The sequence below is a fragment of the Berghia stephanieae genome, chromosome 2, assembly GCF_034508935.2.
Source record: "Berghia stephanieae isolate SIO BIC M18660-M18661 chromosome 2, UCSD_Bste_1.3, whole genome shotgun sequence".
NCBI lineage: Eukaryota > Metazoa > Mollusca > Gastropoda > Nudibranchia > Aeolidiidae > Berghia > Berghia stephanieae.
In genome coordinates, this window is record NC_088361.1 from 52,128,960 (window position 1) to 52,143,601 (window position 14,642).

The 14,642-nt window shown below is 34.7% G+C and overlaps 1 protein-coding gene across 1 annotated transcript in view; it reads right to left on the bottom strand.

Annotated features, from left to right (window-relative positions):
- Nucleotides 1-3,236: 3,236 nt before the first annotated feature.
- The window catches only part of LOC144963962 (uncharacterized), a 50,482-nt gene continuing 39,076 nt past the window's right edge, over nucleotides 3,237-14,642 (bottom strand). The window contains exons 5-6 of the mRNA XM_078897905.1: nucleotides 8,964-9,088; nucleotides 3,237-3,505 (exon numbers count right to left, since the gene is read on the bottom strand). Of these exons, the coding sequence (XP_078754031.1) occupies nucleotides 3,313-3,505; nucleotides 8,964-9,088 (318 nt within the window). The 3' untranslated portion in view covers nucleotides 3,237-3,312. The remainder of the gene's footprint in view (nucleotides 3,506-8,963; nucleotides 9,089-14,642) is intronic.

A 14,642-nucleotide genomic window follows, 5' to 3' on the forward strand; every position in this document is an offset into this window, starting at 1 on the left:
GATGTCTGATGTAAACAGGAATCACCTATGGTGTCCAAGTGAGCAAATTGGGGGTTGATAATCATGTTCAAGGAAAAAAACGAAAGTGCCTGAAGCGGGGCTCGAAACCGGGTCATCCGGATCACAGTGCAATGCCTTAACCACTCGCATTACTTACAAAACCGCACCAAGGTCAAGGTTGAGAAGCAGTCAAAATTGTATGTACAGGCACAATTTGTATTTGTTCCCATAATATACTAAGCATCGTGACGTTGACCCAATGTGTCATCTGTATGAGGTGGATTTTGCTCGGGCATGGCAATTACGGTAATATCTTACAAAGGGAACGAGCCTCGTCCATCTTGACTATTGTGATCTGATGGAGTACGAGTAACTTAATTTTTTAACACTCAGCACTCACCAATATTATCGACTTTTCTCCTCACGCCTAGGTATGGCCATAAGGCATAGCATCCGTTCCCATTCGCATCCTCTCCAGTTACAGATAATATCAAAGCAACTTGATTGCTCCTAATCGTCGACAAATGATACGGGTATCCAAGGGACAGACGTTGACAACGCGTTTATAATGAATAGCTGAGATCTAGGTGCACACATTAGCAGGGCTGATAACCGAACTTTACTACTCTATAATAAAACTCTATAATAGACCTGATTAAACACTGATGCAAGAGTTGTGTTAAAGCATAAAAGACATCTTGATGCTGGCCCAAGGCTTTCCTTCTGCTTAGTCCAGAGAGAGACAGAAATGGTCATTTCCTCACCTTGTATAATTAAGACTCGCAAACATTGGAATCAAGAACCTTGTTTTGTGTGTGTTTTATTCCAAACTAAAGTCGTAATCAACTTTTCAAGATTGACCATTGGAGTTATTTAACTTTAATATTGCAGAATATTGCATAATCAACTGTTGTAATGGGCAATATTTACGTTGTTTTGAAAGTATTTTTAAAAATGAGCCCATAACAATTAGGTTATCGGACCTGCAAGTAAAAGCACGTCGAAACCAATAAAATAGCAATAAGGTTTGCACGACAAACATGTGGGTAACAATGGATTTTTTTGTTCTCCCTTGGGAAATATGTTCAGGTTAATCTAATTTGTAGCCTATTTTCCTTGTCCACTGACACCAATTGTATTCTTAAAATTCTATTGAACTTATTACACTAACTCCGCTGGGAACATCAAGTTGGTCACTGTTTTATCACATAAGTACAATACAACACTTTAAAGTAGATAAACGCGTAACCAGAAACATTACTGGTTGAAACCAACCAACTTAAAATAATAAATGTTTATACAACCTAACTAAAACCTGGAAAGAAGAGACCAAGGGGCTTACAAAAACGGACATGTAGCTACTATATTATTATTATTATTATTATTATTATTATTATTATTATTATTATTATTATTGTTGTTGTTATTATTATTATTATTATTATTATTATTATTATTATTATTATTATTATTATTATTATTATTATTATTAGGTATTGTATTATATTACCAATCAATAGTGTTAGATCTTTCATTTGTCCAGTTTTTCTTCGTCGATATGTCTTTAAACCTTTACAGGCGGACTTTGATATTACTTATACCTGATCTAACAAACTGTTTTCCCATTTTCTATTTCTACAACAACAGATTTAATCGGGGTTTTTTTACTGTTTATTTTTGGGTTTAATCCACGTCCTTTGGGAATCCATCAGAAGGTTGTGGAGATATACACGTCAACGCGTGCGCATGGGTTGTGTAACGGATTATAATTGGCCAACTGGCAGTCTGAGCTTTTATATAGCGCAATATCCACTAAACGTGCTCAAAGCGCTTTACAAGGGGTCCCTGGCCAACAGCAACATTTAACATGTAGGACGGGACTTGACGCCTGTTAGGCGATATTGCAATTTATTTCGGACAGAGACAACGCTGTTAACGGCGGGGTACTCATTTTACACCTGAGTACGGTGAGAGAATGTGAGTAAAGAGCCTTCTCCAAGGACTCAACTATGCGCCGAGCGAGGCTCAAACCCAGGACCTTCCGATCCGAAAGCGAGTGTCATACCACAAGACCACATAGCCGCACAGAGAGCTGAGTGAAACTAGCTTCACGACATTCCCCTCATATAATGTATTGTTTTAGATCGGGATGGAGTTCTCAATGAATATTCTTTAACAGACTGTAGACGTTAAAAGTCAGACATGGATTTCAGTGTCGGTATGGTTGATCTGGCTGACACAACTGGTGAGTATTTATCTAAACCTTTTAAGTTATAACGTGGTCCCAAATGATCAAATGGTGGAGCACTCGCTTCACATGCAAAGGCAACGAGGTCCATTCCGGATGAATCTAGAGTCTTTTCCTGACCCCTTCTCCCCGTCCATCATTTGGGTGGTTGGGTCTATTAGATCTTACGGAAAGTATTTTGCGATAAACTAGTTTCCTATCTCAATAGTATCAAGTAATTAATAAACGTTGACATCACGAGTTAAAATGGCTCTGAATGACTACTTATAAGCAAAAAAAATAAAAATAAGATAAAATAAATAAAACAACAACAACAAAAATAAGACAACAAAATGATCTATGTTATTTAAACGCAATTGCAAATCTCTTTTTTATAAACACCTTAACAACGCCGCTGTCAAAATCACATTATCTCATTCGTCTGTAGTGTTTAAGTTTAAGTCATCCTTTTTTGTTGATAAAGGGGAAACCCGAAACGTCCACAGTATCGGCCTTCGACAATTCAATATTTATCGTTATTTCTTTTTTATTAACATGACTTTAACTTTATTACTCTCCTTTTGTATTTAGCCGGACGGGAACTTATATATGTACACGTCGATTTAGCTCCAGCACTTAGACACGCAATGGGGTTTTGTTTAGTATCAAGTCTCTCAGCTTATGAAATTACTTCCCCTCCCCATCAGTAGAGCAAGACCTGCATTGACAAGCCACCATTCTCTTGATGAGGTCGTCAATGTTCCTTCTGTTGATGCAGGGTAGGTGTATTGTAGCATATTTGGTGTTGACAAAACAAACACAACAAAACAAATCGGACAGCACCCCCCCCCCCCCCTCAAAAAAAAAAAAAAAAGAGAAAAAGCCAAAAAAATAAAAAGAAAAAACCCCAACAAATTAACAACAACAAAAAACAACAAACAAACAAAAAGCAAATGAAAACAAAACAAACCCCCAAACAACCAAGACAACAAAAACGATCCATGCCATTTAAACGCAATTGCAAATCTTTGTTTTTATTAACATGACTTTAACTTTATTTCTCTTTTCGTTGGTGGCTCCACCAATTAGACCCGCAATGGGGATTTGTTAAGAAACAAGTCTCTCAGCTTATGAAATTCTTTGGTCCCCTTGTCAGCATAGCAAGGTCTGCATCGACAAGCCGCCACTCTCTTGATGCGGACCTCTATGTTCCTTCTGTTGATGCAGGGCAGTTGTATTGTCGCAGACATGGGGTGGACATAAAGTGGCTGACAGCAGCTGAAAATAGAAAGATTGTAAATGTTAAAAATAAATGTAATTAAATTGTTATAACGATAGATACTGTTTGTTAGTTTAGACTAATGAGTTAAGGATTGTAAATATGACGATGGTTTCAATCTTAACGATGTAGATGCAGATAACGATGGTAATGATGATGATGATGATGATGATGATGATGATGATGATGATGATGATGATGATGATGAGCAGTGATTTCATCATGACGGTAATGATAATGATGCTGATGGTCGTGGTGGTGGTAACTAATATTCGTTCTGTTTGTGATATAAAATCGTTAATAAAATATATATTTTCTGTGTTTGCACTAATTATTGATCTATTTTAATACCACCCCTCCCCCAAGAATGGTTACATAATATAACTTTGAGAACACATTTTTTAACTGACTCTAAAGTCGAATCCCTCAAATCAATAGTCTTGCTCATATCTGAGTTTCACAAAATTTCTTGCAGGTCTAATACTTCGACGTTATTATTGCTGTAATGAAGAACATTTAAATTGTAATAATGAGATCATAACATATTGGTCACCAGAAACACCAGTTGGCTGGTCAAACGTTATTATTATTATTATTATTATTATTATTATTATTATTATTATTATTATTATTATTATTATTCCTACGTTGTGTCTACAATTCTACCACTCAAGCTGTATAATTGTGAAAATAAATCTTGCCCCAAAAAATACAATACAATACATAACGCCAGCGGTTGAGCTCAAAGTCAGATCTCTGAGACGACATATAAATTCACCCTTTTCCCCTTATATGCAATGTATATGAGGATGTATGTGCTTATGACTTTTTGGAACCCTCCTGCTACAATCATAAGGAAATGTCTACTAGGTATTAATCATGTGATAACGTCCTGATCCTGGTAAATCTGATTTTCTATACTTAGCATCAGTATTAGTGTGTAGTACAGTCATGTGTAGGACATTCATTTCTATATCCAGTTAACTGCCGTTCTCTGGAAAAAACAACAACATGTATTTAGAAATTAGGCCAGATAACTCGTCCTTCAAATATCGATCGATTTGAATGACCCTCATCCTGGAAAAACACCCCAAAAAGCTCTCAAACCTTGGACTTCACTGGATCCCAAGTTTGAGAGTTTTTAACCAAGATGAGAGCCAATTAAACCGATCAATATTTGAAGGACGAATCTTCTGGTGAAATGTTTAAATACACGGTTTTTCCAGAGTATTGCAGTTAAAAGGGTTAAGGTATGAGTTGATAGCTGTCCCAATGGCTTCCCTTAATCTAGTGATTCCATCTCTTTTAAGTCGATCATTCAAAATCTGTAATATTATATGAAGGACAGATTGTTTCTCCCGCTTACTAGACGTAACGATAATATTGTCTTTAGTTTAATTATTCCGAACTGTAGAATGTGTCTTCGTAGCTCTAAAGTGTCTCAAAGAATAATTTAGTTTCATGCAATGTTTAAACCCCCCCCCCCCCCCAAAAAAAAACAACAAAAAACAAAAAACAAACAAATACAAAACAAAACAAAACAAAACAAAAGCAAACAAAAAAAAAAAAAACAAACAAAAAATCCAACAAGAAAACCAAAACAAACCCCAACAAAAACCAAAAACAAATCAAACAAAAAAACAAACAAAAAAATCCCAACAAAACATAACAAACTAGAGCTTCTATATAGGGCAATGTCTGCTTAACGTGCTCAAAGTCATTTAATGGGATCCCTAGCCGACAACAACATTTAACATGAAGAACGAGACATGACGTTTGTCAGGCGATTTTATTCTACGGACAGAAGCAACGCTGTTACCGGCCAGGTACTCATTTCATCCCATCCTATCCAAAGTAAACCACTAGACCACTTAACCATAGAAGATAACTGAATGTATATTATTGTATATTGATGTTGAATATTATTAAATATTTGGTTCTATTTCTTCTCTAGTCTAGAATTCAAATAATACGTTACGATTATATATTTAAAAAAAAAGATATATTAACGATCGTTGAAGAAAAGGATATTAGAGATTAGCACAGACGTTTTAGTTATTAAACAAATTTAAATTATTGCTTTTATTCCTTTTCTAGCCTCAAATTCAAATTTGATTCAGGAACATCTTATTTAAAAAAGAAATTATAAAAAAGAAAACCGTTTGAGAAATTGATAACGATTTCTAATTATTAAAACATTCTTTCTTGGTAAAATAAACTGACTGGCTGAGTGATTTTCTATTTTGAAATTTCAAGGTTATTGACAAACTATATATAACATTCTATTAAGTCGTGTTTCATGTCAATTACAAAGCAACATCTGTTCAGAATATATTGGTTTCTCATTGATTACTAACTTCAAAATATATCAAATTTAAATGTTAGCCACCAGTTTCTGATCTAGACATTTCCTTGTAAACATTTGGATTGTAACAATCAATGTTTCATTCGTTGGTAATAAGATATCTCCCAGTTCTAAAATCACATATCAGATTTTATCAGATATCGAGATTTGATTACATTTTATGTGATTTCAAAGATCTATCTCCATCATTGTCAACTATCGGTATATTTTATATTGCATAATTTTAGTTAATATTTCTTTTAAAATCTAAATATTAGATATTATTTCGCTGGCCATATTTCAAATAAAAACAAAAATAATCAAAAATATGTTTGAAAGGTTATTCGACAGTTATGAATAGGGCAGATAATTCGTGACGTCACACCTTCTACTCTTCCTGTTCCAACTTCCTTGGAAGTTTGTATGTAGCCATATATATATATATATATATATATATATATATATATATATATATATATATATATATATATAATGTGCGTGTGTTTGTATGTGTGTGTGTTTGTGTGTGTGTGTGTGTGTGTGTGTGTAGATTTTAAAGATTACTGGGGACAAAGAGCGAGGATGGTTCATCTAAATTGACGACCAGCATATAGATACTGTGCTAAGAAACTCACAAAATTGCCATCCGGAAATTTAACGGACCAACACAGAAAAAATACAGCTTAGTGAAAATTACTCATAAAATGGATGGCAAAAACAATAACAAAGACCGGAGTGACGTCGACTTCGTTCTATCTATATTCAGATTATATAATATGATGCAATTACTCTAAAACCAGAAGATCAATTCACAAGGTATGTATCTAGACTTACGAAGAATGGTTTCACACTTCCAATGAGATTGGAACCAGTTTTTTGACATCATACTTTTGTTAGTACCTATTGTTGCCGCCTAAGTAGAAGATACTGTTTGCGATAATGATGATTTGAGCGCTACAACGCATTAACTAATCGGAATATTTCCTGCCCTTTAGCCCGTTCCGTCCCTTGAAGATTTATTTTCAGTCAACTGGCAAACATTCCATAATTCTATAGCTACCTTTCGTACATGCCAAACAGACAAATAGGTCAGTCCCACAGTTAGTGAGTATTTCTCACAATATTGTGGTACATTGATGAAGGAAATGCAATGCAACACTTGACGACATTGTCATTTTTTTTCTTAATCGTCTGTATTAAGATAGGATTTAATAGTCTGTTCTTACATCCGCACAGCAACGAGCAGCTTGGTTCTAAAGAAAGGAAATTGATACGTATAATTCTTCATGCTGGCTAGAACTTTTCACATGTCATGTGATCAGAATGTATAAAAGTCAAAACATGATCAGATTTATAATGTTTTTCTCCTCTGGATGTACGTTGGAGAAGTATTTCACAATGGCGTCAGCCATTGTTCCGATAGGTTAGAACCAGTTACTAAGTTACTATGCGTCATTACGAGGGAACTGACGTTACGACTGTTGAATCCTATTGTGAGTGATGCTCAGAATCTGCGGGCTGTTTGCTTCGGGTGATAAGCAAGTTCTTAAGGTGGCTATGGGTCTAAATTAATTATGTTTTCATACACAATATATAGACAGAGCATTCCAGGCGTGCATGAATCATTTTGCTCTGCATTGGTACAAAAACAAACAATATAAGCCATGATCGATTTCTCTCCTACCCATTAAATAAAAACTCGAATATGCAGTTGGTCATTAATCTGAGAGAAAATACTTTATCCCGCACGTCTATACCAAAACACACCGAGTTTCAATGCGGTTTACGGGTAACTCATCATGAAGCACATGATCTCTGGTTTCTCTTCTTGATTAAATAATAATAATCACAATATTGATTTTGGTGAACAATAGTTTGGATTTTCGGCACCCCAATTTTGGACGGCTCTCCCCCAGAATATCAAAATATCACTATCAGCTTTCTAATCTAAATTAAAAACTCACCTTTTTGCCTTATGGTTCCTATTTTATAATTAAAGTTTTTCCTATCTTGTGTGTAAAATGCAATGTCTCTTGTTATGTAAGTAATTAAAATGCTATATTTTTATTTCTCATTGTATCTCTTTATCTTAAGAATGCAAAGTGCTTAGAGCATGATGGAACCGATGTAAGGCCCTATACAAAAACCATTTATTGTGATTATTATTTTAGAAAAATAAATTATGATCTCAGAACCCCCACCCAAACCGCTTTAAATGTTTATTTCAAATGAATGTATTTAGCATAATAATCATGCCCTTTATTTCACTCCTCTCGTAGAACGTAAAATTAACAAATAACTAGACACAGATTATGTCTGTCGACAGATTAATGTTTGTCTTCATTTACTTGTCATTATATAGTTACCCTTGAACATTTGTTAATATCTTTATTAATATAAATGATAAGAATAGAAATTATGAAACAAATTATGACAGTCCTCCCCCCCCCATCTGTAAAACCAACTAAAGTCTAAATAAAAAAAGTTATCTTACTAAGTTTTTAAAATAAGGCTCATAAAGCAAGTCTAAGCAACAGAATGCAACACTTACCCCATTCAATATAATATACAGTAAGTTGTATTGAGCAAGGTTAGGGTGGTGATTACACCAACAATAACATGTTTGCCACTGATGTTATTATCATTTTAGATATCGACACTATCATCGTTGTCATCCCCATCATCATCATCATCATCATCATCATCATCATCATCATCATCATCATCATCATCATCATCATCATCATCATCATCAACAACAACAACATGTTGAGCTTAGCTATTACTATCATCATCATCATAACCTTGTTTTCTTGATATTAATATTCATTACGAAACTAATTAATATTATCATTATTATTATTATTATTATTATTATTATTATTATTATTATTATTATTATTATTATTATTATTATTATTATTATATTATTATTATTATTATTATTATTATTATTATTATTATTATTATTATTATTATTATTATTATTATTATTATTATTATTATCATTATCATTATTATTGTCCTAATTATTATCAATATTTTTAATATCGTTATAATAAAGCTCCTTAGTTCTATTTTGCTGTTTAACACAAAACACAAATGCTCCTTACCTGCATGAATGTACGATATTGGTGAGATTCCTAGAGTCGACTTGGCTGTATGAGGCACAACCACCCCGACATCCATTTGTCTCTACAATGACCGGTCTACACTTGTTTGACAAGGCCGGAGGTGGCTGGGGAAGATAGTAATATTTTTTAAATAATGTTATGAGAATAATAGGAAAGAAAAGTGTGATGGCAAAAAAGGCTGGTTCCATTTTCATTGGAAGTGTAAAACCACTCGTTCACTATTCCAGATGACTGGATGTTTACATTGTGTAATTCATCTAATAGTTACAGAGTGATGGTATCTTATTTTTTTAGTCTAAATATGCTGGTTATTAATAATGACCATCCATCCCCGCTCTTTTACATCCCGTAATACTTAAAATCTACCTATACATCCTGCTACTGAAATAGTCATGACACATTTATGTATCCTATTCATTAGTAGTACTCCAAAGGACTGGTTACATACACACGCCCAAAGATTTAGGACCCAAAAGAGTAGAGGGTTTGATGTCATGACTTTTCTTCCCTATTAAATGGACAGGTTGGTATTAGAATCGTGAGATTATTCGTCCATTTATCTTCATTACAGATTTACATTAGAATGGCCAATAGTATTTATTGGGAGTGGGGGTTGGGGGGGGGGGGGTGAGACTCCATCTCATCCCTTTTTAGTTGCCTCTCTATTAAGTATTGTTATTTGTGACTGCTCAAGTCAGTATATAAATTATAGATGTATATTCAGTTTGTGGAATCTATTTCTGTTCTTCTTAGTTTAAGCCACTCTCAATTGCTTTACCTTTATGTTGCAGATAAATTCTTTGGATATTTTTACCTTCAATATCCATGTGGCAATAGCTATGGTCGCTTTTGGTGGTATAAAGTAAAGATGACCTAAATTATGATTCACAGCCTGATACATGGAAATATCGCTATGTTTGAGATTAAACTCGACAATTCTTTTACTTCACTGAATTCCACTGATTAATAAGTTTCTCACATTTCAATCTTTCAATTGACACAATGGCTCGTGAACTCATTACACTGATAAAGGTCAGTGGAGAGAAACAGGAGAGATATGACACGTGACAGGCAATTTTCCTTCTGCATGTAAACTTTGATCTTACTACCGCCTTTAACTCACTCAATCCTAACACCGACTATATCCGTAGTTTCCCCATGCCTATTTATTACCTTTTTCTGAGACAAATTACAGGCGTAGTATCACAGTTAATATTTTTTAGTTTTTAAAGCTACATGTTAATGATAGTTGAATAAAACAATGTACATGCTCATTTGTAATACATTTTTCCAATTTTGAAAAGTAGCATAGAAAAAATCTCTAGGATTGAGTGAGTTAATACCATCATTACCTGCTCCACCACCACCACCACCACCACCACCACCACCACCACCACCACCACCACCACCACCACCACCACCACCACCACCACCACCACTACCACCACCACCACCACACACTTCATCAACATCATCATTATCATCATCATCATCATCGTCGTCGTCGTCGTCGTCATCGTCAGCCTCATGCGTAATATCATCAGTAATAATGTGTTACCATGTTAAAAGTTGCGTTTCCTACTTTTCTGAACAGTTTATTGATTGGTACAAAGTAGGATCTGACATGGAACCACTCGAGAGAGATTTCCATCAGGATAAGCAACTGTACCTACACTATAAGCTTAAACCATTTTGAAAAGCTAAGGGATATTTTTTAAAAAGTAATGAACAAAAATAGATATAACAGCTTCAATAAAGAATAAAATGCCAAACATGGAACGTTTCGGGCATGAAAGGACGTGTCAATAATTTCATTGTCGTCTATTTTAATTTTAAGCTATGTATTCATGTTTGTATTGCTTTTGTCCTTGCCTGAGGAAGGTGTTTGAGCCAGAAACGTTCCGTGTTAAGTACTTTGTTATTTTTTAAAGCTGTTATTTTCTTTTTGGTCCACTACATTTTCACAGTCCACACCTTCTAGCACCTTAGAATCACTTTGACTTGGATCGTATTAGAATTTTCATATTTTAAGTTAACATTTTCTGGCAATAAAGGAAAATTCTTTCATCGCACGGAAGTTCTGTGCACATCACTATTCATTGATCAATTGATCCGATTTTTCATTGAGTTGGAGGTGTGGGTCCGGGAGAAGGAAGAACCTTGTCTGGACGCCGGTTTGGATCATTCTTGGTCTGGCTACTCATCTTCAGCTGTTCCAGCAGGATTGGATCTAGGCTGGTATCACTTTCAGGGCCATGGCAGCGCACAAGCTCCTGTACGACGGCAACGTGATGATCCTTCTTAGGGGGAACAAAAGAACTGAAGATCACAACCGGTATCTCAATACTACCCCCAGACCACAATCCTAAATACCTCGGCATTACATTGGACAGACAACTAAATTATCGCAAACACATTGAGGGAATCGCAAAAAACAATCGCAAAAAGAAACACCCTGGTGAGAAAACCCGCAATACCACATGGGGAGCCTCACCACAGGTACTGAGAACGTCTGCTTTGGCACTGTGTTATAGTGTGGGAGAATACTGTGCCCATGTTTGGATGAGGAGCCCACATGTAAACCGCATTGACATCCAGTTAAGAGAATCAATGAGAATTATAACACGATGTCTCAAGTCAACTCCAACTCAGTGGCTCCCAACACTGAGCGGCATTGCACCACCAAGTCTTAGACGACAAGACGCTCATCAAAGAATGCATGCAAGAATTGACAAAGCCACAAACAACATTCCCATAAAATCAATAATGAAGGGGGAACCTTCAACAACAAGACTCAAATCGAGAAGACCTTTCCACCTAACAAAAATGGCAAGCTTCAGTGTTAAGGAAAACTGGAGTGAAATGTGGAACAGGGAAACACCAAGAGGAGGAAACATCCGTAAAGATCCAACCAAAAAAGAGCCTGCATTCAATAACGCCAGGAAATACTGGATTTCCTCAAATTATCGCCTCTTAACCGGACATGGCAGAACTGCATCAAATATGTGCAGATGGAAACTTGGAAACAGTGATACCTGCCAGATATGTCAGGCAGCCCCAGAGACCAACGATCACGTCGTCCTCCACTGTCCAGTCACTAAACTTGAAGGTGGCTACGAAACCATCCTTAGGGCGGAGGAAGACTTTAGAAGCTGGGTTGACGAAATAAGTTTGGAGGTGTAGCCATACGCTACTAATACTACTAATTGATCCAAGAGTGTTGGAATTTGGCTTGTTTATCTGACTCTGCTACATTTTGTTCTTTCTCGGGCAACTATAATATTCTCTATCACAGACACTGATTCCAGCCAGTAATATACATAAACCATACTTGGCTATACTCCCTATTTTAGGTGTTATTTCAATATTGTTAACAATTTATATGAACTAAGCGTAGAAGACAATGCTGTTTATCTTAGAAGTGATGTATTATAACCTCCTGACTCAAATCAAATGACAGCTTTAAATAATCTATTTAGCATTTGTTAGAAAGTATGACACTGTCTCCTTCGTATCCATTCGTCTGTCCGTCTGTCCGTCTGTAATGTTGTTATTGTTTAATAATAATAATAATAATAATAATAATAATAATAATAATAATAATAATAATAATAATAATAATAATAATAATAATGGTGATGATAATAATAATAATAATAATAATAATAATAATAATAATATAATAATAATAATAATAATAATAATAATAATAATAACAATAATAATAATAATAATAATAATAATAATAATAATAATAATAATAATAATAATAATAATAATAATAATAATAATAATAATAATAAATAGTACGTGGCATTTATATCGCGCATTTTCATCACTGCGTGATGCTCAATGCACGTTACAAATATACATGTTACATATTATATAAAACGTATACAACAATGATATCAATAGCAGCAGTATATGTAATATCGTATCAATTTTATGTAACGGTAAAAAGGGAGTAATTCAACAATGATTTAAAACTATGAATAGATTTTGCTTCTTATCCTTCTGGGCAGGTCATTCCACACAAGGAGCCCAATGTGGGTAAAGGAACGGCTGTAATGAAATTTATAATTATAATAATTTCTAAGACTAAACTTCGTTTTGTCAGTCTAGGGTCGTAATTCCTATTTGGTACATATATTTCTAACATTATCTTAATATAGTCAGGTGCTTCATCATTTAGCCTTTTAAAACAAAACAGACCAATCTTTAAAATGATTCTTTCCTTGACTGGCAGCCAGTGCAGATCATACAATAGGCAGGGAGTGTGCCATTCTTTTTTGTCTTGTCAATAATTTAGCTGCACTATTCTGTATGACCTGCAGACGCGAGATTTTATCATGGCTTATGTGAGATTAAACACCATTGCAATAGTCTAGATGTGATAAAACAAGAGTTGTGACGAGTTTCATTGTTGCATCTTTAGTAAGGAAATGTCTAATGGTGGCTATTTTGTTAAGATGATTTGTAAGAGTTCTACAGGAATTTTGCATTTTCATAGAAAAATCCTGTTCCAGGAATACCCCGAGATTTCTAACGCCTGTCGAGGGCTGAATTGGACAATCATTTATATTCACAATCAAATGTTCCATCAAGCCATTTCCGCTTTTATTTCTAATGCATAGCATAAATTCTGTCTTTTTATAATTCAATTTCAACTTATTCGTTTCAATCCAATATTTTACTACCGTAATGCAGTTCTCGACAGACGCTATCTATGAAGGATTATTGCCTTGAACATCAAATTTGTATAGCTGTGTATCGTCAGCATAAAAGTGATAGAAAATTTCATTTATTTCTTACCAAAATGTCGGAAAGAGTTTGAGTATACATGGTAAAAATAATTGTACCCAAGACTGACCCTTGTGGAACACCATACCAGAGGCAGAATTCATTTGATCTAGCCATTTAATTTTGAAAACTAGTTCCTACACTCTACATATGACTTAAACCATTCAATCACTATTCCTCTGATCCAAAATGTTATATTCAAACTTTTATCAATATTGAGTGGTTAATTGTATCAAACGCAGCTGATAGGTCTAATAAGGCTAAAAGAGATATGCTATTTAGGTCTAACTTGTTAAGAATGTCGGTACTAAGTTTTACAAGAGCATTTGAGTGCTGCGGAAACGCTCACTAAGAATATTACAATTGACATGAAACAGTAGCCTTTTTAAGACAATTCATTCAAGAAACGGGTCTATATGTTGTGTAATCATTTGTGTTGGTTTTTTTCCCCAAGGGTTTGATAATGGCATTTTAAACACATCCGAGACAAGTACAGAGGAAATGGAGTCATTTATAAGTTTGGTAATTGTTTGAAGCACAACGTCGAGACATTCTTTCAGTAGATATGTGGGAAGGGGGTCAAGATCACAGTGATTAGATGGACTTTTCATGATGGTCTCTCGAACGTTCTCTTTGTTTGCAAGTTCAAAGGAGTACCATTAGGCATTAAAAGATTTGAAGGTGGGTGGCGAATGTGTTGATTTATCCAAACTTTGCCTGATGATTTTGCTGTTAAAGAAGGTGGCAAAATCTTCAATAAGGAGGATATCATTTTTTGACACTGGGAATTGACAATTCTGTTGTTTCCCTAGTAGGTTGTTAGTCACGCTGTAAAGTTCTTTACAAGTTTTGATGCTT